General features: G+C 42.7%; 1 protein-coding gene across 1 annotated transcript; it reads left to right on the top strand.

The window, feature by feature from the left end:
- The first annotated feature begins 941 nt into the window (after window positions 1–941).
- On the top strand, window positions 942–7,128 carry LOC138188339 (pre-mRNA-splicing factor 38B-like). The gene is made up of 3 exons (XM_069130019.1): window positions 942–1,068; window positions 6,440–6,792; window positions 6,922–7,128. The coding sequence occupies exons 1-3, from the start codon at window positions 942–944 to the stop codon at window positions 7,126–7,128; spliced, it is 687 nt and encodes a 228-aa protein (XP_068986120.1).
- Window positions 7,129–20,085: the final 12,957 nt, after the last annotated feature.

Below are 20,085 nucleotides of genomic sequence, written 5' to 3'. Positions count from 1 at the left end.
CTTCGCCAAGAGCTGGCGATATTGACTGCTCGCGTTCAGGATTGTCCGCGATGCACCGGCCCACTGTGCGAGTATGGCCGTCCTCCGCGGGAAGACAACAGTGACAGGGCACGCCTAGATGCCCTGGAGAGGGAGGTCCGGGAGCTCAGACCCTCCATCGCCAAGACCATCGAGGAGCTGCTCGGGAATCGACGACCACGGACCCCCGACGCACGTCGAAGCGCGGACCGCTCCGCTACTCTCCGTGCCTCCCAAACTGCGTCGCTCCCGAGGGAGCAGGAGGGTGGCGAGTCGTGGACAGTGGTGGAGTCGAGGGGGAAAAGGCAACGGAAGAAGCGGAAGAAGACAGCCGCCGCCGCCGCCGCCGCCGCTGGAGTCGAGACGGCGAGAAACGGGGCGACCGTGGCTCCGCCGGCGACGAGCGGACGCCAGCAGCTACCGCAGTCAAGGACGACAGGCGCGCCGGAACCGAGCGCCGCCGCAGCGAAAAGAGGACCGCCGCAGGCACCCAAGTCGGTCACGCTCCCTCGAGCACCGCGAACATCCGCGGTGACTCTGACGTTGAACGAGGGAGCCAGGATGTCGTACGCCGACGTGCTCGAGGCAGCCAGAGCGAAGGTCCCGCTCTCGGAGGTGGGCGTGGAGTCCGTCGACATGAGGAAGGCAATGACGGGCGCCATAATCATCATTGTCCCTGGGGACAGGGACAGGGGAAAGGCGTCGCTGCTGGCGACGCGTCTGGCCGAGGCGCTGGATCCGACGGCGGTGAGAGTCGCCACACCAACCAGGATGGCCGAGCTTCGGGTGACCGGGATCGACATCTCGGTCAAAAAGGACGAACTGCGGCAAGCTTTGGCCTCGGCTGCAGGATGCGGCTGCGCCGAGATGCACGTCGGAGAGATCGGCGCCACCAGGGGCGGCCTCGGGTCCGCGTGGATCAAATGCCCGGTGGCAGGAGCCCGCAAACTAGCCCAGGCAGGGAAAATAGCCCTGGGTTGGTCGACAGCGAGGATCAGAGCGATCCCGAAGCGGCCCCTCCAGTGCTTCAAGTGCCTGGAGCTGGGGGACGTGCGCGCAACATGCGTGTCCGGTGTGGATCGCGGGCATCTGTGCTACAGGTGCGGCGGTACCGGACATCGAGCCAGAGGCTGTCCGGCCTCTGCTCCCAAGTGCCCTCTGTGCGAGTCGCTCGGGGCACCCGCCAACCACAGGATGGGCGGGGCGGCCTGCGCGCCCCCGAAGACCAAGAGGAGGAGACCAATCCGCGGGCCAGCGGCGGAAAAGAGTCCAGGAAGCGCCGCCAAAGCAGCAGCGGCGGATGGTCGGGAGGAGGCCATGGAGGTGACCGCGTAATTCGAGCGCCTCCTGCAATGCAACCTCGGCAGGTCGAGAAGAGCGCAAGATCTGCTCTCGCAGACCATCCGGGAGAACGAGGTCGCCCTCGCGGCGGTGGCCGAGCCGTACCGCGTTCCCGACGCTCCCAACTGGATCGTGGACCTGGACGGATCCACCGCGATAACCTGGACGTCAGCCTCGAGTGCCCCCGGCGTTCCGCTCGATCGTGGCCGCGGCTTCGTCGCGGTCGAATGGGCCGGAGTAGCGGTGGTGGCCGTCTACGTCTCTCCCAACATCGGCCTGGATGCGTACGGGGACTTCCTGGACGGGGTCGGCGAGTGCGTCAGGGGATGCCTTCCCCGCCAGGTGCTCGTCCTCGGGGACTTTAACGCCCATTCCACGCAATGGGGAAACCCCAGTACCAACTCTCGGGGAAGGATGCTCACCGATTGGGCCGCGGGTCTCGGGCTCGTGCTGGCAAACAGAGGCTCGGCGAGCACCTGCGTGGCATGGAGAGGGTCCTCCGTGGTCGACGTCACGTGGACTACCCCGGAGCTGTTCAGGCGGATCCACGACTGGAGAGTGGCCGAGGGGATGGAAACACTATCCGACCACCTCTACATACTGATGGAGGTGGCCCCCGAGACTACACAGGCCGACAACGACGACGACGCCCGTCATCAACAACAACGACGACGAGGGGAGAATCTATCCCGCCCACCACCGAGATGGCGGCTCAAGGAGAGGGACAAGGACCTGCTGCGGGCGGCGGCCACCGTCTCCGCCTGGAGTTGGGACGCCCGACGAACAACAACGACAACAGCAGCAGCAGCAGCATCGTTGGAAAGCGTCGACGAGGAGGCGGAAGAACTTCGCCGACACATGAGCGCGGCGTGCGACGCCTCGATGCCGCACTCCGTCCCGGGCGGTAGACGCGATCGCTGCGTGTACTGGTGGACACCGGAGATCGCGGAGCTGCGAGCGAGCTGCGTCCGAGCCCGCAGAAGATTCCTGAGGGCCCGCCGTCGCAGGCTGACGCGCGACGAAGAGGAGATCTCCAGCTGCTACGAGGCGTACAGAGAGTCGAGACGCACTCTTCAACGGGAGATCAAGATCGCGAAAGCTCGGTGCTGGGCAGAGCTGGTCGAGGCGGTCGAATCCGATCCGTGGGGGCGGCCCTACAAGATAGCGACTAAGAAGTTGCGACCTACGGCGCCCCGCTGACCGCGAACATGGACCCGGTGCTGCTGAACAAGGTCATCGGGACTCTGTTCCCACCGGAAGACAGGGACGCGGGGCAATCAGCGCCATCCTCCTACTTCGGCGACGACGACGACGAGGAGGCGGTGACGACGACGGAGTGGAGCGAAGAGCTCGGAGTCACCGAAGAGGAGCTCTTCGAAGCCACGAGAAGGATGGCATCCCGCGACGTGGCACCGGGTCCGGACGGAATCCCAGGCCGAGTGTGGGCGGAGACGATCGACACCATGGCTCCCCGCCTGCGACACCTGTACACAAGATGCCTGAGGGAGGGTGTCTACCCCCGGACGTGGCGGACGGCGAGATTGGTCCTGCTGCGGAAAGAGGATCGTCCGCCGGACTCGCCGTCCGCGTACAGGCCTATATGCCTGCTCGACGAGGTGGGGAAGCTGTTCGAGCGAATCTTCGCCGCCCGTCTGGAGGCTCATATGACGGAGAGGAGGCCCGGATGGCACGAAAGCCAGTACGGATTTCGCCGAGGCCGCTCGACGGTGGACGCAGTGAGGCGAGTCCGATCCATGGCCGAGGACACGGTCACTCGCGAAGGGGTGGGATTGGCGGTATCGCTAGACGTCACGAACGCCTTCAACTCCATCCCCTGGGCCAGGATAGTGGAAGCCCTCCGATACTTCGAGGTTCCGGCGTATCTCGTCGGGGTGATCCGGGCGTACTTGAGAGACCGGTGGATTCTGTACAGCGGAAAAGACGGGGAAGAGAGAAGACGCGTCGAGCGCGGCGTGCCACAGGGCTCGGTCCTGGGACCCATACTGTGGATCACGGCCTACGACTCGGTCCTCCGATGCCCCGTGCCCCCGGGCGCGGGCCTGGTCTGCTACGCCGACGACACGTTGGTTCTGGCCGGGGGACGATGGTGGAACGAGGCGGTAAATAACGCGGAGAACGCCGTGGCATGCGCGGTACGCGCCATTCGTATGCTCGGGCTGAGAGTGTCGCCGGCCAAATCTGAGGCCCTTTGGTTCTTCGACCAACGCCGCAGAGGAACCCCTCCTCCCGACCTCTCCGTGACCATCGACGGAGAAGAGGTGCCGGTGAAACGCCAGATGAGATACCTGGGTCTCACCATCGACAGCGGATGGACGTTCGGACCACACTTCGAGCTCCTGGTCCCCAGGGTGATGGCCGCGGCCAACGCCTTGTGCGGCCTTCTACCGAACATCGGCGGAGCAGGACTGGGAGTCCGCCGACTCTACGAGGGAGTGGTCCGGTCCCGAGTCCTCTACGGGGCTCCCGTCTGGGCCGAAGATCTGGCGGCGAGTCGTCGCAGCCTGGTCCTGGTGAGAAGACTGCAGCGGACGATCGCCATCCGCATCGCCAGAGGATACAGGACGGTGTCCTACGCGTCGGCGACCGTGCTGGCGGCGTCCCCGCCGTTCGAGCTGCAGGCCCTCGCGCTCCGAAGGGTGTACGAACACCTGAGAGGTCCGAGCTCGGACGGGCGCTCGACGACGACGACGCCACCGTCCAACAGCCAGACGGTCCGAAACATTCGGGAGGAGACGAAGTCGGAGATCTGGGAGCGATGGCGCTCTCAGCTGGTGGAGGAGGACGCCGTGCGGCCACATCGCGCCGTTCACGCCGTGCTTCCGAACTGGGACGCCTGGAGAGAACACGGCGGGGTCCCGCTAACCTTCAGGACGACGCAGGTGCTCACCGGCCACGGAGTATTCGGCGAGTACCTGCTCAGGATTCGGCGGGAGGTGACGTCCATCTGTCACCACTGCGAGGAAGAGGAGGACACGGCGCAACACACGCTGGAGCACTGCCCGGCGTGGGCAGAACCGCGACGCGTCCTACGGCTCGACATCGGCGAGAGATTAGCCCCCGAAGCGGTCGTCGAGGCGATGCTCAGAGGGCGCCAGGAGTTCGTCGCCGTCCGCACATACTGCGAGCAAGTGATGCTCGCGAAGGAGCGGGCGGAAAGAGATCGGGAAAGATCGCGCCATCCCTCGAGGACGTCGCAGCAACAGAGGAACATCAGACGCCACGAAGGCGCGGCGCAGCCGCCGCCTTAGGAGCGTGAGAATAGGATCGAGGCGTTAGGGGGCGTGGTCCCCCCCTAACGGTCCAAGCAAGAACAGGACGCCTCCCTTCAAGATCTACACAGGGAGATAGACGACAGGGGGCACCCCGGTAGTACTTCGCAAGAGAGCCCGGGTGTCCCTCGACCAAACGTCAGGACAGGCCACCGTGGAGTTTTAGTCGGTAAGAGTCCGACACTACCCGCCGCTGTTTGACAGCCGCGGGTGTCCATGAGGATTTCTCCACGTAAAAAAAAAAAAAAAAAAAAAAAGGTCTTAGTTGAGACAAAACAGTCGTCGTTAAGAAGCATCTGGAAGAGTCGGTTGGCGACAAGCGTGCGTGCAAGACGTTCTTCAGAGTGGAATATAGATGTATAGCTGTTGTGTGTGAAATAAAGTCAGTTATTTGTATTTCCAAATCCTCTGATTTCCTTAACATGGTAGCAGAGCGTGGTTTATAGTTTTGCAAGTTATTTAGTGCGTGTCTTTTCAATCTTGCGAGTTAGTTCGAGTGAGTTTCAATAAGGGAAGAAACGTTCAAAGAAAGAAGAGAAAAGATATACTTCGAGCACGTGGGAACGCTTGAGTAAGATATAAGGAATCAATTAAAATGGAGAGATCGGAAATCATGATACCTATATTCGATGGTGAGGATTATGGAATGTGGAAGCAAAGAATCACAATGTTTTTGAAGTATAAGGAATGTGATATTGTTATAACAAGAATGAAGAACGAAAGAGACAATGAAGACTGGGACAAAAAGGACCTGAAAGCGACAAATATAATTTATAGCGCCATAACAAATAGATAATTGGAGTATGTTAGGGAAGAAAAAACGGCGTATGAAATAGTAAAAAAGTTCGATGAAATGTACTTGAAAGAGTCGACGGCACTACAGATCGTGTGCAGAAGGAGATTGGAAAAGATAAGACTGGATAACTACGGTGATTCAGCATCGTTTTTCAGAGATTTCGAAAAATTAACAAATGAATTAAAAAGTGCGGGCGCACAAGTGAGTGAGAGGGAAAAACTAAATTACATGCTGAATACGTTACCCGAAGGATACAGCTACATAGCGGACATAATAGATGCATTGAAAGAAGAGGATCAAACGGTAGCGTATGTGAAAAATAAAATAGAAATAGCAGAGAAGAAAAATAAATCCAATCGAGGAGAAATGCAAACCAACGCCTTTTCTGCAAAAAAGGAAGGATGCTTCAGATGTGGAAGATTAGGACACTTTGCGAGAGAGTGTCAAAATGGCGTCCAAGCGGGAAGCAGTAACGGCTATTGGCATGGGCCAACACGTGGTCGCAGCAGAGGACAAGGAAACAAAGGCAATACGAGCAGGGGACGTGGAAACTTCCATCGTCAATCAACAACCGGCACGAGCGAGCATGGCGACTCAGGAGCAGGCACATGGATAGCAACGGCGCACGCAGCACACAACAGCGAGACGAATGAGATAAGTGAGAAGGAAATAATGTGGCTATTAGATAGCGGTTGTACCGATCATATAATTAATAATGAAAATTATTTTGATAAATCTATTGACCTAAAAGAACCGGTAAATATATATTTAGGCGATAATAGACCGATAAAAGCGACAAAAGTTGGGAATGTTATAAGTTATTTTGAAGCATTTGGAAAGCGAACAAAAATAAATATGAGAAAAGTTTTTTATGTGAAAGAAATGTCCGCAAATTTGATCAGTTTAGGTAAACTAACAGATAATAAGAATATGGTTATTACAAAAGGAAATATTGCGAAAATAATAGATGTAAACAATAGACTTACGGCTGTAGCGTTCAAAGAGAATGGGACATATAGAATGAAAAGTATATTGAAAGGGAAGGAACACTTAGTAAACAGTGCCAAATGTAGTGATATGAGTAAAAAAGAAAGAGAAAGAGATAGGAAACGTGAAAGAGATAGGGACCGTGACAGGGAAAGAGAAAGAGAAAGAGATAGGGAACGTGAGAGAGATAGGGCAGATTATGTCACACATATAAAACAACATATTAAAGTAGGTGAAAAAATGGTACCAGATGGATTACCACCAGACAATAAAACCAAACTTGATTTGGATTCTGACGAAGATGAAGAAGAAGAACAATATTCAGATGGAGATGATGATTACGAGCCACCAGCATATATTGTGAAAAAGCTTCCAAAACCACTTAAGCCATCAGAACGCGAAGAGGAACAAGAAAGATCAGAAAAGGAAAACAGCAGTGTGATTCACACAAAGTATTGTAAAGTAGATATCCCTTGTACATTTGAGGAGGCGATTTGTTGTGAAAATAGTGAAGATGGTAAGAATGAAGAAAATTATAAGAAGAGGAAAAAGAATAGAAAACTGGAGAAGGATAATGACGAAGATAGAAGCAGAGAAGGTGAAGTATCTGCGAGGAACAAGGGCGAAAAATGTAACAAAAGTAGAACAAAGCGAGGAAAAGAAAGAGATAAACAAAAAATAGGACATTGTAAATAAAAGAGAAAAGAGAGCGATGTTGCAAAGAATATGATATGTAGAATGAATGAATAGAGTTTGTAAATTATCGAGAGCGATTTATGGGTTAAAAGAAAGTCCGAGAGATTGGTATGAATGTTTTGATAGGTATGTGACGAGATTAGGTTTTAAGAAGAATAATGTAGAATTGTGCTTATATATTCATGGAGAGGGAGAAAATGTTGTTTATTTGCTAATATATGTAAACGATTTGTTAATCTGTAGTAAAATAAAAAAAAAAGGGTTATTAACAGATAAATTTAAAATGAAAAGATCTAGGCGAAGTGAAAGAATATCTTGGAAAGTTATAGTGCGAATTATCTGAGTAGATATCAAGATTGTTGTAGCGAGACACATTTTAAATATGCTTTGCGAATACTGAAATATTTGCACCGGACAAGAGATTTAAGGCTACATTATAAAAGCAATGAAAAGGGCGAAACGATAGACTGTTATGTGGACGCCGATTGGGCAGGAGATCATATAGATAGGAAATCGACTTCTGGGTATGTAATTAGATTGTATGGAAATGTAATTGGATGGAAGTCTAAAAAACAAAGGTGTGTGACAAAAGCCTCAACGTATGCAGAGTATGTAGCTCTATCGGAAGCGGTGAGCGAAGTAATGGCTATCAGAGAATTAATGAAAATCTTCGATGTAAATCTAGACGATAACCCTGTAAAAATTTATGAGGATAACTCTGGAGCGATAAGTGTAGCAAAGTACGGAAATTTTACAAAAAACACTAAACACATTGAAGTTCATTACCACTACATTCACGAGTGCTTAAAGGAAAACAGGATAAATATAATTAAAGTAAGTACAGACGAAAACACTGCGGATATTTTTTACGAAGGCACTGTGTAGAGAGAAATTTGAAAGGTTTAGGTCATGGATGAATGTAAAATAAGAGAAATGTAAATAAAGCGATAAGTGTTAAATATTTTGTTAATTCGACAAGTATGTAAATAAAATTAAGTGTACAGTATAAATGTAAGGAGGCGTGTTAGGGAAGTGATACATTTACACTGTACATGAGAGTGTGTGTGTAAGGGTCAGAGGGCGTCCAGGTCTTAGTTGAGACAAAACAGTCGTCGTTAAGAAGCATCTGGAAGAGTCGGTTGGCGACAAGCGTGCGTGCAAAACGTTCTTCAGAGTGGAATATAGATGTATAGCTGTTGTGTGTGAAATAAAGTCAGTTATTTGTATTTCCAAATCCTCGTGATTTCCTTAACAATGTTGTTAATTAATAGCTTAAATGTTATAAAATAATAGCTTAAATGTATAAAACAACAGTTTAAATGTTGTAAATTAGTGGCTCAGATGTTGTCAATTAATTGCTTAAATGTTAGAAATTAATGGCTTAAATGTTAGAAATTAATAGTTTAAATGTTATAAATTAATTGCTTAAATGTTATAAATTAATAGCATAAATGTTATAAATTAATAGTTTAGACGTTATAAATTAATTCCTTAAATGTTATAAATTAATGGCTTGAATGTTATAAATTAATAGCTTGAATGTTATAATTTAATGGCTTAGATGATATAAATTAATAGTTTAAATGTTATAAATTAATGGCTAAATGTATAAAATAACAGTTCAAAAGTTAGAAATTAATGGCTTAAATGTTATAAATTAACAGTTTAAATGTTATAAATTAATAGCTTGAATGTTATAATTTAATGGCTTAGATGATATAAATTAATAGTTTAAATGTTATAAATTAATGGCTAAATGTATAAAATAACAGTTCAAAAGTTAGAAATTAATGGCTTAAATGTTATAAATTAATAGCATAAATGTTATAAATTAATAGTTTAGACGTTATAAATTAATTCCTTAAATGTTATAAATTAATGGCTTGAATGTTATAAATTAATAGCTTAAGTGTTGTAAATTAATGGTTTAGACGTTATAAATTACTAGTTACAATGTTGTTGTTTGATATTTTTTCTTACTTACCTGATATTTATGTTCTTCTTCGATTTTCACTCTCCGGAATTTCAGGCACAAAAGAGCTCGCGCGCGACCTCCGTGTTCCTTATATAACATAACAAGGCGTCGGTTTGTTAATCAAACGGTAACGATTTTTTGACATAGCAGGAGACGGTTTTTCCATTGTAACAAAATCAAATTGAACGATTTCTTAATTTTTATCGTAAATTGGCATCTTTTACGATTTAATACGATATCCATTTTTATCATTTTAATAGTTTCTACAAACTAAGACTATATTCACACCTACATGATACTAGTTTTCGACTATCGATTAGTTTGGACAAAAAGGGAAAAGAGCCTAAGTGCAGTCGATGACGTTACTGTGAAATAAGTAAAGCTATTAAATAATCAGACAGATAAAATTCATATTAAGCGTTATATTATATTATCGATATTCGTTCATTTCCTCGTGCTAATTAAAAAATAAAACGTTCTTTTTTCTTGAGTAACACCTACACCACTGTTTGCGATATTTAAGATTCTTATTTAATGCTTATTTAGAAGTCAGGTACCTTTTTAATTCTTCACAAGTTAAACGATTAAATTTACTCGTTATAGTTGTAACATAAAATGGCTTTATTTCTTCAATACCGCCTGCATCGCTGTACGTGATACAGTTATTAATTATGTAGCAAATAATATGATCTAATTGGCTGTAATCGCGGTTACGTATTTCTTCGTTAAATCTATCGATGTATCGGGCTATTAGCGCGAGACTTACTGATTCCTCGAGGAATGGTTTGATTCTTATAAATTAATGTTTTAAATGTGCCAATTAATGTTTCAATTGTTATAAATTAGTAGTTTAATCGTTGTTAATTATTTGCTTAAATGTTATAAATTAATAGCTTAAGTGTTATGAATTAATAGTTTGAATGTTAGGAATTAATGGTATAAATGTAAAAATTAATAGCTTAAATGTTATGAATTTGTCACTTATTGTTGTAAATTCATGACGTAAATGTTGTAAATTAATGGCTTAAATGTTATAAATTAATAGTGCACCCAGTGTATTTCATCCAAAATGATCTTAGGGGCTTTTGCTGATCCAAACTGGACTGTTGCGTAGTTCTTGGCTTGGTATCGTTTTCCAAAGATTAATCGACTGATTAATTTTTGGAAAACGATGCCAATTACCAGGTCTCACCACGAGGAGGTGACTACGCACGAGACCCGCCCATGGGTTATTTAACACTACACATCGATCTCGACATTCAACCTATTGGCAGAATGTCCAGTTTTGACACTACTTCACCATGGGCCTGCGTAAAGAAATAGTTGTTTCGTAGTCTAACTGCGAAACACATATCTCCAACGCAGCGCTAACATGAATCTTTACAAACGTAGAACAAGACATACGTAACGCATCATCTATCTCCCACACAACGATTACATCGATCAGTACAAATAAACAATAATTCGCATCCCTACTGGCAACATTCGGTATCAAAGACACATTTATCTAACTTGGAGCGAAAAGAAGAAGATGAAGCTACTGACACTGTCCCGAAACGGACGAGATCGCGATCTCTCGAAAGAACTAACAAACCTACGCGACGTACCCCCGTACACGAGATAACCCCGAGGTTCAACGGAAAGCCCAAGAATTGGCCGTAACTCGATTCCTGTTTCGCCGTTCGAAACTTACAAGAGTCGCGGTCGATGGCGCCGACAGATGATGCCAGTGATCCACTAGTAATTCAGCCGTGGATCCAGCACATAGGCCAGCAACTTGACACACTCCAACTGAACAAGTGGAACCCGGGGAGGGACCGCTGAACAGGATTACGAAGGCAAGAGGCCCCAACTGAACAGTGGGGTCCACTCACAGGGAGCGACCGCTGAACAGGATTACGAAGGCAATACCTCAACTGAACAGTGGGGTCCACTCCCGCGGGGCCGAACAGGATTACGGAGGACGTGAAATTGCTGGTCCCTGACCGAGTACCGAAGTACCAATCGGACAGGACTGCAGATCCACGACTGAATCCCCAACAGATTAGCAAGCATCACCGGCACGACGACAACTCCCGTGATCCGATGCAAACGTTGAGCAGTCACCAAGACAGAGCTGTCCTTGGGCGACTTAGGAATCCGAAGAGTTGTCTAGAGCACATTGACCCGCACGCACCCGAAATACACGCGAGCGAGTACGCCACGCGACAGTTTGAAAGAACTGAGTGATCGCGAACCGATATATCGTGGGAACAATTTTTCCAGTATGGTAAGCGAGGGGATCAAGAGAGACGAGATCTTTATTTGTCGTTCCAAGATAGATAAGTATCTTTGTACAGAATGAGCTTACAATGTACATAACATAGGTATCTATCTTATGATTAATTAAAGCTAATACGCTCGCATCCCACGGTGTCCTGCGATGTCCCACGATGTCCCACGTTGCCCCCGCGGGGGGTATTAGTCCAGTTTAGATCACCAAAACTATTTTGGGTGATCAAGACCAGACTATATTCAAGTAGTTTTTAGCTTGATATCGTTTTCGAATAATAATACTAATATTCGAAATAGTACTTGGTGTATTATTATTTGGAAAACGATACCAATTACCGGGACCCACCACGAGGAGGTAACTACGCTCGGGTCCCATTTACATATGAGTTTTTACGCATTGGAAGCAGAGATGTAAAATTATTTTATAATAAAGCGACATTGTAGCGGCGGCATTGTTTTGTCCGGAGTTTATTTGTTTTTAAATTACTTGTAATCTAACGGTTTTGGTATTCCGAGGCAAAACAACAACACTATTTGAAATGTCCTATGACTCATGTGCAGCTACAGATAAGATGTCGTTGCCTTCGGTTAAACTACACTTGCTTCCTTGATTCCATGAATATGGTGTTGTTTCCTTGGTTTTTAGCAGACATGGAAAATTACATCTTAAAATTACACTCTGCTTTACCACTGCTTTTATACAAAATAGTGAAATGAGAAATTAAGTACTGTATTTAAAATTAAAAAATAATGCTATATAGAAATAAAATAGCAATCCAGGGACCTGAAAGGTTTCGTTAATAAAATAATACAATATAAATCATTAATTCACTCACATTGATGGTACTGATTTAAATCAATGAATGTAGAGTTGCTTCCGATTAATGGTACAACTGTTATAAATTAAGAGCACAATTACTTTGAATTAATGGGAGAATATGGTTATAAATTATTGGTATAGTTGTTAAGAATTAATGGAGGAATTGTTTTAGATTAATGGCTTAAATATTATAAATTAATGGCTTAGATGATATAAATTAATAGTTTAAATATTGTAAATTAGTGGCTTAGATGTTGTAAATTAATAGCTTAAATGTTATAATTTAATGGCTTAGATGATATAAATTAATAGTTTAAATGTTATAAATAATTGGCAAAATGTATAAAATAACAGTTCAAAAGTTAGAAATTAATGGCTTAAATGTTATAAATTAATAGCTTAAATGTTATAAATTAATGGCTTAAATGTATAAAATAACACATTAAATGCTGTAAATTAATGGTTTAAATGTTATAAATTAACAGTTTAAATGTTATAAATTAATAGCTTGAATGTTATAATTTAATGGCTTAGATGATATAAATTAATAGTTTAAATGTTATAAATTAATGGCTAAATGTATAAAATAACAGTTCAAAAGTTAGAAATTAATGGCTTAAATGTTATAAATTAATAGCATAAATGTTATAAATTAATAGTTTAGACGTTATAAATTAATTCCTTAAATGTTATAAATTAATGGCTTGAATGTTATAAATTAATAGCTTAAGTGTTGTAAATTAATGGTTTAGACGTTATAAATTACTAGTTACAATGTTGTTGTTTGATATTTTTTCTTACTTACCTGATATTTATGTTCTTCTTCGATGTTCACTCTCCGGAATTTCAGGCACAAAAGAGCTCGCGCGCGACCTCCGTGTTCCTTATATAACATAACAAGGCGTCGGTTTGTTAATCAAACGGTAACGATTTTTTGACATAGCAGGAGACGGTTTTTCCATTGTAACAAAGTCAAATTGAACGATTTCTTAATTTTTATCGTAAATTGGCATCTTTTACGATTTAATACGATATCCATTTTTATCATTTTAATAGTTTCTACAAACTAAGACTATATTCACACTTACATGATACTAGTTTTCGACTATCGATTAGTTTGGACAAAAAGGGAAAAGAGCCTAAGTGCAGTCGATGACGTTACTGTGAAATAAGTTAAGCTATTAAATAATCAGACAGATAAAATTCATATTAAGCGTTATATTATATTATCGATATTCGTTCATTTACTCGTGCTAATTAAAAAATAAAACGTTCTTTTTTCTTGAGTAACACCTACATCACTGATTGCGATATTTAAGATTCTTATTTAATGCTTATTTAGAAGTCAGGTACCTTTTTAATTCTTCACAAGTTAAACGATTAAATTTACTCGTTATAGTTGTAACATAAAATGGCTTTATTTCTTCAATACCGCCTGCATCGCTGTACGTGATACAGTTATTAATTATGTAGCAAATAATATGATCTAATTGGTTGCAATCGCGGTTACGTATTTCTTCGTTAAATCTATCGATGTATTGGGCTATTAGCGCGAGACTTACTGATTCCTCGAGGAATGGTTTGATTCTTATAAATTAATGTTTTAAATGTGCCAATTATTGTTTCAATTGTTATAAATTAATAGTTTAATCGTTGTTAATTATTTGCTTAAATGTTATAAATTAATAGCTTAAGTGTTATAAATTAATAGTTTGAGTGTTAGGAATTAATGGTATAAATGTAAAAATTAATAGCTTAAATGTTATGAATTTGTGACTTATTGTTGTAAATTCATGACGTAAATATTGTAAATTAATGGCTTAAATGTTATAAATTAATAGTGCAGTCCAGTGTAGATCATCCAAAATGATCTCAGGGGCTTTTGTTGATCCAAACTGGACTGTTGCGTAGTTCTTGGCTTGGTATCGTTTTCCAAAGATTAATCGACTGATTAATTTTTGGAAAACGATGCCAATTACCAGGTCTCACCACGAGGAGGTGACTACGCACGAGACCCGCCCATGGGTTATTTAACACTGCACATCGATCTCGACATTCAACCTATTGGCAGAATGTCCAGTTTTGACACTACTTGACCATGGGCCTGCGTAAAGAAATAGTTGTTTCGTAGTCTAACTGCGAAACACATATCTCCAACGCAGCGCTAACATGAATCTTTACAAACATAGAACAAGGCATACGTAACGCATCATCTATCTCCCACACAACGATTTCATCGATCAGTACAAATATACAATAATTCGCATCCCTACTGGCAACATTCGGTATCAAAGACACATTTATCTAACTTGGAGCGAAAAGAAGAAGATGAAGCTACTGACACTGTCCCGAAACGGACGAGATCGCGATCTCTCGAAAGAACTAACAAACCTACGCGACGTACCCCCGTACACGAGATAACCCCGAGGTTCAACGGAAAGCCCAAGAATTGGCCGTAACTCGATTCCTGTTTCGCCGTTCGAAACTTACACGAGTCGCGGTCGATGTCGCCGACAGATGATGCCAGTGATCCACTAGTAATTCAGCCGTGGATCCAGCACATAGGCCAGCAACTTGACACACTCCAACTGAACAAGTGGAACCCGGGGAGGGACCGCTGAACAGGATTACGAAGGCAAGAGGCCCCAACTGAACAGTGGGGTCCACTCACAGGGAGGGACCGCTGAACAGGATTACCAAGGCACGAGGCCCCAACTGAACAGTGGGGTCCACTCACGGGGAGGGACCGCTGAACAGGATTACGAAGGCAATACCTCAACTGAACAGTGGGGTCCACTCCCGCGGGGCCGAACAGGATTACGGAGGACGTGAAATTGCTGGTCCCTGACCGAGTACCGAAGTACCAATCGGACAGGACTGCAGATCCACGACTGAATCCCCAACAGATTAGCAAGCATCACCGGCACGACGACAACTCCAGTGATCCGATGCAAACGTTGAGCAGTCACCAAGACAGAGCTGTCCTTGGGCGACTTACGAATCCGAAGAGTTGTCTAGAGCACATTGACCCGCACGCACCCGAAATACACGCGAGCGAGTACGCCACGCGACAGTTTGAAAGAACTGAGTGATCGCGAACCGATATATCGTGGGAACAATTTTTCCAGTATGGTAAGCGAGGGGATCAAGAGAGACGAGATCTTTATTTGTCGTTCCAAGATAGATAAGTATCTTTGTACAGAATGAGCTTACAATGTACATAACATAGGTATCTATCTTATGATTAATTAAAGCTAATACGCTCGCATCCCACGGTGTCCTGCGATGTCCCACGATGTCCCACGTTGCCCCCGCGGGGGGGTATTAGTCCAGTTTAGATCACCAAAACTATTTTGGGTGATCAAGACCAGACTATATTCAAGTAGTTTTTAGCTTGATATCGTTTTCGAATAATAATACTAATATTCGAAATAGTACTTGATGTATTATTGTTTGGAAATCGATACCAATTACCGGGACCCACCACGAGGAGGTAACTACGCTCGGGTCCCATTTACATATGAGTTTTTACGCATTGGAAGCAGAGATGTAAAATTATTTTATAATAAAGCGACATTGTAGCGGCGGCATTGTTTTGTCCGGAGTTTATTTGTTTTTAAATTACTTGTAATCTAACGGTTTTGGTACTCCGAGGCAAAACAACAACACTATTTGAAATGTCCTATGACTCATGTGCAGCTACAGATAAGATGTCGTTGCCTTCGGTTAAACTACACTTGCTTCCTTGATTCCATGAATATGGTGTTGTTTCCTTGGTTTTTAGCAGACATGGAAAATTACATCTTAAAATAACACTCTGCTTTACCACTGCTTTTATACAAAATAGTGAAATGAGAAATTAAGTACTGTATTTAAAATTAAAAAATAATGCTATATAGAAATAAAATAGCAATCCAGGGACCTGAAAGGTTTCGTTAATAAAATAATACAATATAAATCATTAATTCACTCACATTGATGGTACTGATTTAAATCAATGAATGTAGAGTTGCTTCCGATTAATGGTACAACTGTTATAAATTAAGAGCACAATTACTTTGAATTAATGGGAGAATATGGTTATAAATTATTGGTATAGTTGTTAAGAATTAATGGAGGAATTGTTTTAGATTAATGGCTTAAATATTATAAATTAATGGCTTAGATGATATAAATTAATAGTTTAAATATTGTAAATTAGTGGCTTAGATGTTGTAAATTAATAGCTTAAATGTTATAATTTAATGGCTTAGATGATATAAATTAATAGTTTAAATGTTATAAATTAATATCTAAATATATAAAATAACAGTTCAAAAGTTAGAAATTAATGGCTTAAATGTTATAAATTAATAGCTTAAATGTTATAAATTGATAGCTTAAATGTATAAAATAACACTTTAGATGTTGTAAATTAATGGCTTAGATGTTGTTAATTAATAGCTTAAATGTTGTAAAATAATAGCTTAAATGTATAAAACAACAGTTTAAATGTTGTAAATTAGTGGCTCAGATGTTGTCAATTAATTGCTTAAATGTTAGAAATTACTGGCTTAAATGTTAGAAATTAATAGTTTAAATGTTATAAATTAATAGCTTAAATGTTATAAATTAATGGCTTAAATGTATAAAATAACACTTTAAATGCTGTAAATTAATGGTTTAAATGTTATAAATTAACAGTTTAAATGTTATAAATTAATAGCTTGAATGTTATAATTTAATGGCTTAGATGATATAAATTAATAGTTTATATGTTATAAATTAATGGCTAAATGTATAAAATAACAGTTCAAAAGTTAGAAATTAATGGCTTAAATGTTATAAATTAATAGCATAAATGTTATAAATTAATAGTTTAGACGTTATAAATTAATTCCTTAAATGTTATAAATTAATGGCTTGAATGTTATAAATTAATAGCTTAAGTGTTGTAAATTAATGGTTTAGACGTTATAAATTACTAGTTACAATGTTGTTGTTTGATATTTTTTCTTACTTACCTGATATTTATGTTCTTCTTCGATGTTCACTCTCCGGAATTTCAGGCACAAAAGAGCTCGCGCGCGACTTCCGTGTTCCTTATATAACTTAACAAGGCGTCGGTTTGTTATCAAACGGTAACGATTTTTTGACATAGCAGGAGACGGTTTTTCCATTGTAACAAAATCAAATTGAACGATTTCTTAATTTTTATCGTAAATTGGCATCTTTTACGATTTAATACGATATCCATTTTTATCATTTTAATAGTTTCTACAAACTAAGACTATATTCACACCTACATGATACTAGTTTTCGACAATCGATTAGTTTGGACAAAAAGGGAAAAGAGCCTAAGTGCAGTCGATGACGTTACTGTGAAATAAGTTAAGCTATTAAATAATCAGACAGATAAAATTCATATTAAGCGTTATATTATATTATCGATATTCGTTCATTTACTCGTGCTAATTAAAAAATAAAACGTTTTTTTTTCTTGAGTGACACCTACATCACTGTTTGCGATATTTAAGATTCTTATTTAATGCTTATTTAGAAGTCAGGTACCTTTTTAATTCTTCACAAGTTAAACGATTAAATTTACTCGTTATAGTTGTAACATAAAATGGCTTTATTTCTTCAATACCGCCTGCATCGCTGTACGTGATACAGTTATTAATTATGTAGCAAATAATATGATCTAATTGGTTGTAATCGCGGTTACGTATTTCTTCGTTAAATCTATCGATGTATTGGGCTATTTGCGCGAGACTTACTGATTCCTCGAGGAATGGTTTGATTCTTATAAATTAATGTTTTAAATGTGCCAATTATTGTTTCAATTGTTATAAATTAATAGTTTAATCGTTGTTAATTATTTGCTTAAATGTTATAAATTAATAGCTTAAGTGTTATAAATTAATAGTTTGAGTGTTAGGAATTAATGGTATAAATGTAAAAATTGATAGCTTAAATGTTATGAATTTGTGACTTATTGTTGTAAATTCATGACGTAAATATTGTAAATTAATGGCTTAAATGTTATAAATTAATAGTGCAGTCCAGTGTAGATCATACAAAATGATCTTAGGGGCTTTTGTTGATCCAAACTGGACTGTTGCGTAGTTCTTGGCTTGGTATCGTTTTCCAAAGATTAATCGACTGATTAATTTTTGGAAAACGATGCCAATTACCAGGTCTCACCACGAGGAGGTGACTACGCACGAGACCCGCCCATGGGTTATTTAACACTACACATCGATCTCGACATTCAACCTATTGGCAGAATGTCCAGTTTTGACACTACTTGACCATGGGCCTGCGTAAAGAAATAGTTGTTTCGTAGTCTAACTGCGAAACACATATCTCCAACGCAGCGCTAACATGAATCTTTACAAACGTAGAACAAGGCATACGTAACGCATCATCTATCTCCCACACAACGATTACATCGATCAGTACAAATATACAATAATTCGCATCCCTACTTGCAACATTCGGTATCAAAGACACATTTATCTAACTTGGAACGAAAAGAAGAAGATGAAGCTACTGACACTGTCCCGAAACGGACGAGATCGCGATCTCTCGAAAGAACTAACAAACCTACGCGACGTACCCCCGTACACGAGATAACCCCGAGGTTCAACGGAAAGCCCAAGAATTGGCCGTAACTCGATTCCTGTTTTGCCGTTCGAAACTTACACGAGTCGCGGTCGATGGCGCCGACAGATGATGCCAGTGATCCACCAGTAATTCAGCCGTGGATCCAGCACATAGGCCAGCAACTTGACACACTCCAACTGAACAAGTGGAACCCGGGGAGGGACCGCTGAACAGGATTACGAAGGCAAGAGGCCCCAACTGAACAGTGGGGTCCACTCACAGGGAGGGACCGCTGAACAGGATTACCAAGGCACGAGACCCCAACTGAACAGTGGGGTCCACTCACGGGGAGGGACCGCTGAACAGGATTACGAAGGCAATACCTCAACTGAACAGTGGGGTCCACTCCCGCGGGGCCGAACAGGATTACGGAGGACGTGAAATTGCTGGTCCCTGACCGAGTACCGAAGTACCAATCGGACAGGACTGCAGATCCACGACTGAATCCCCAACAGATTAGCAAGCATCACCGGCACGACGACAACTCCCGTGATCCGATGCAAACGTTGAGCAGTCACCAAGACAGAGCTGTCCTTGGGCGACTTACGAATCCGAAGAGTTGTCTAGAGCACATTGACCCGCACGCACCCGAAATACACGCGAGCGAGTACGCCACGCGACAGTTTGAAAGAACTGAGTGATCGCGAACCGATATATCGTGGGAACAATTTTTCCAGTATGGTAAGCGAGGGGATCAAGAGAGACGAGATCTTTATTTGTCGTTCCAAGATAGATAAGTATCTTTGTACAGAATGAGCTTACAATGTACATAACATAGGTATCTATCTTATGATTAATTAAAGCTAATACGCTCGCATCCCACGGTGTCCTGCGATGTCCCACGATGTCCCACGTTGCCCCCGCGGGGGGGTATTAGTCCAGCTTAGATCACCAAAACTATTTTGGGTGATCAAGACCAGACTATATTCAAGTAGTTTTTAGCTTGATATCGTTTTCGAATAACAATACTAATATTCGAAATAGTACTTGGTGTATTATTATTTGGAAAACGATACCAATTACCGGGACCCACCACGAGGAGGTAACTGCGCTCCGGTCCCATTTACATATGAGTTTTTACGCATTGGAAGCAGAGATGTAAAATTATTTTATAATAAAGCGACATTGTAGCGGCGGCATTGTTTTGTCCGGAGTTTATTTGTTTTTAAATTACTTGTAATCTAACGGTTTTGGTACTCCGAGGCGAAACAACAACACTATTTGAAATGTCCTATGACTC

The sequence above is a fragment of the Bombus flavifrons genome, chromosome 16 (genome assembly GCF_040668555.2).
Source record: "Bombus flavifrons isolate JBK064 chromosome 16, iyBomFlav1_principal, whole genome shotgun sequence".
Lineage (NCBI taxonomy): Eukaryota > Metazoa > Arthropoda > Insecta > Hymenoptera > Apidae > Bombus > Bombus flavifrons.
This window is presented reverse-complemented; position numbering and strand designations above follow the sequence as displayed.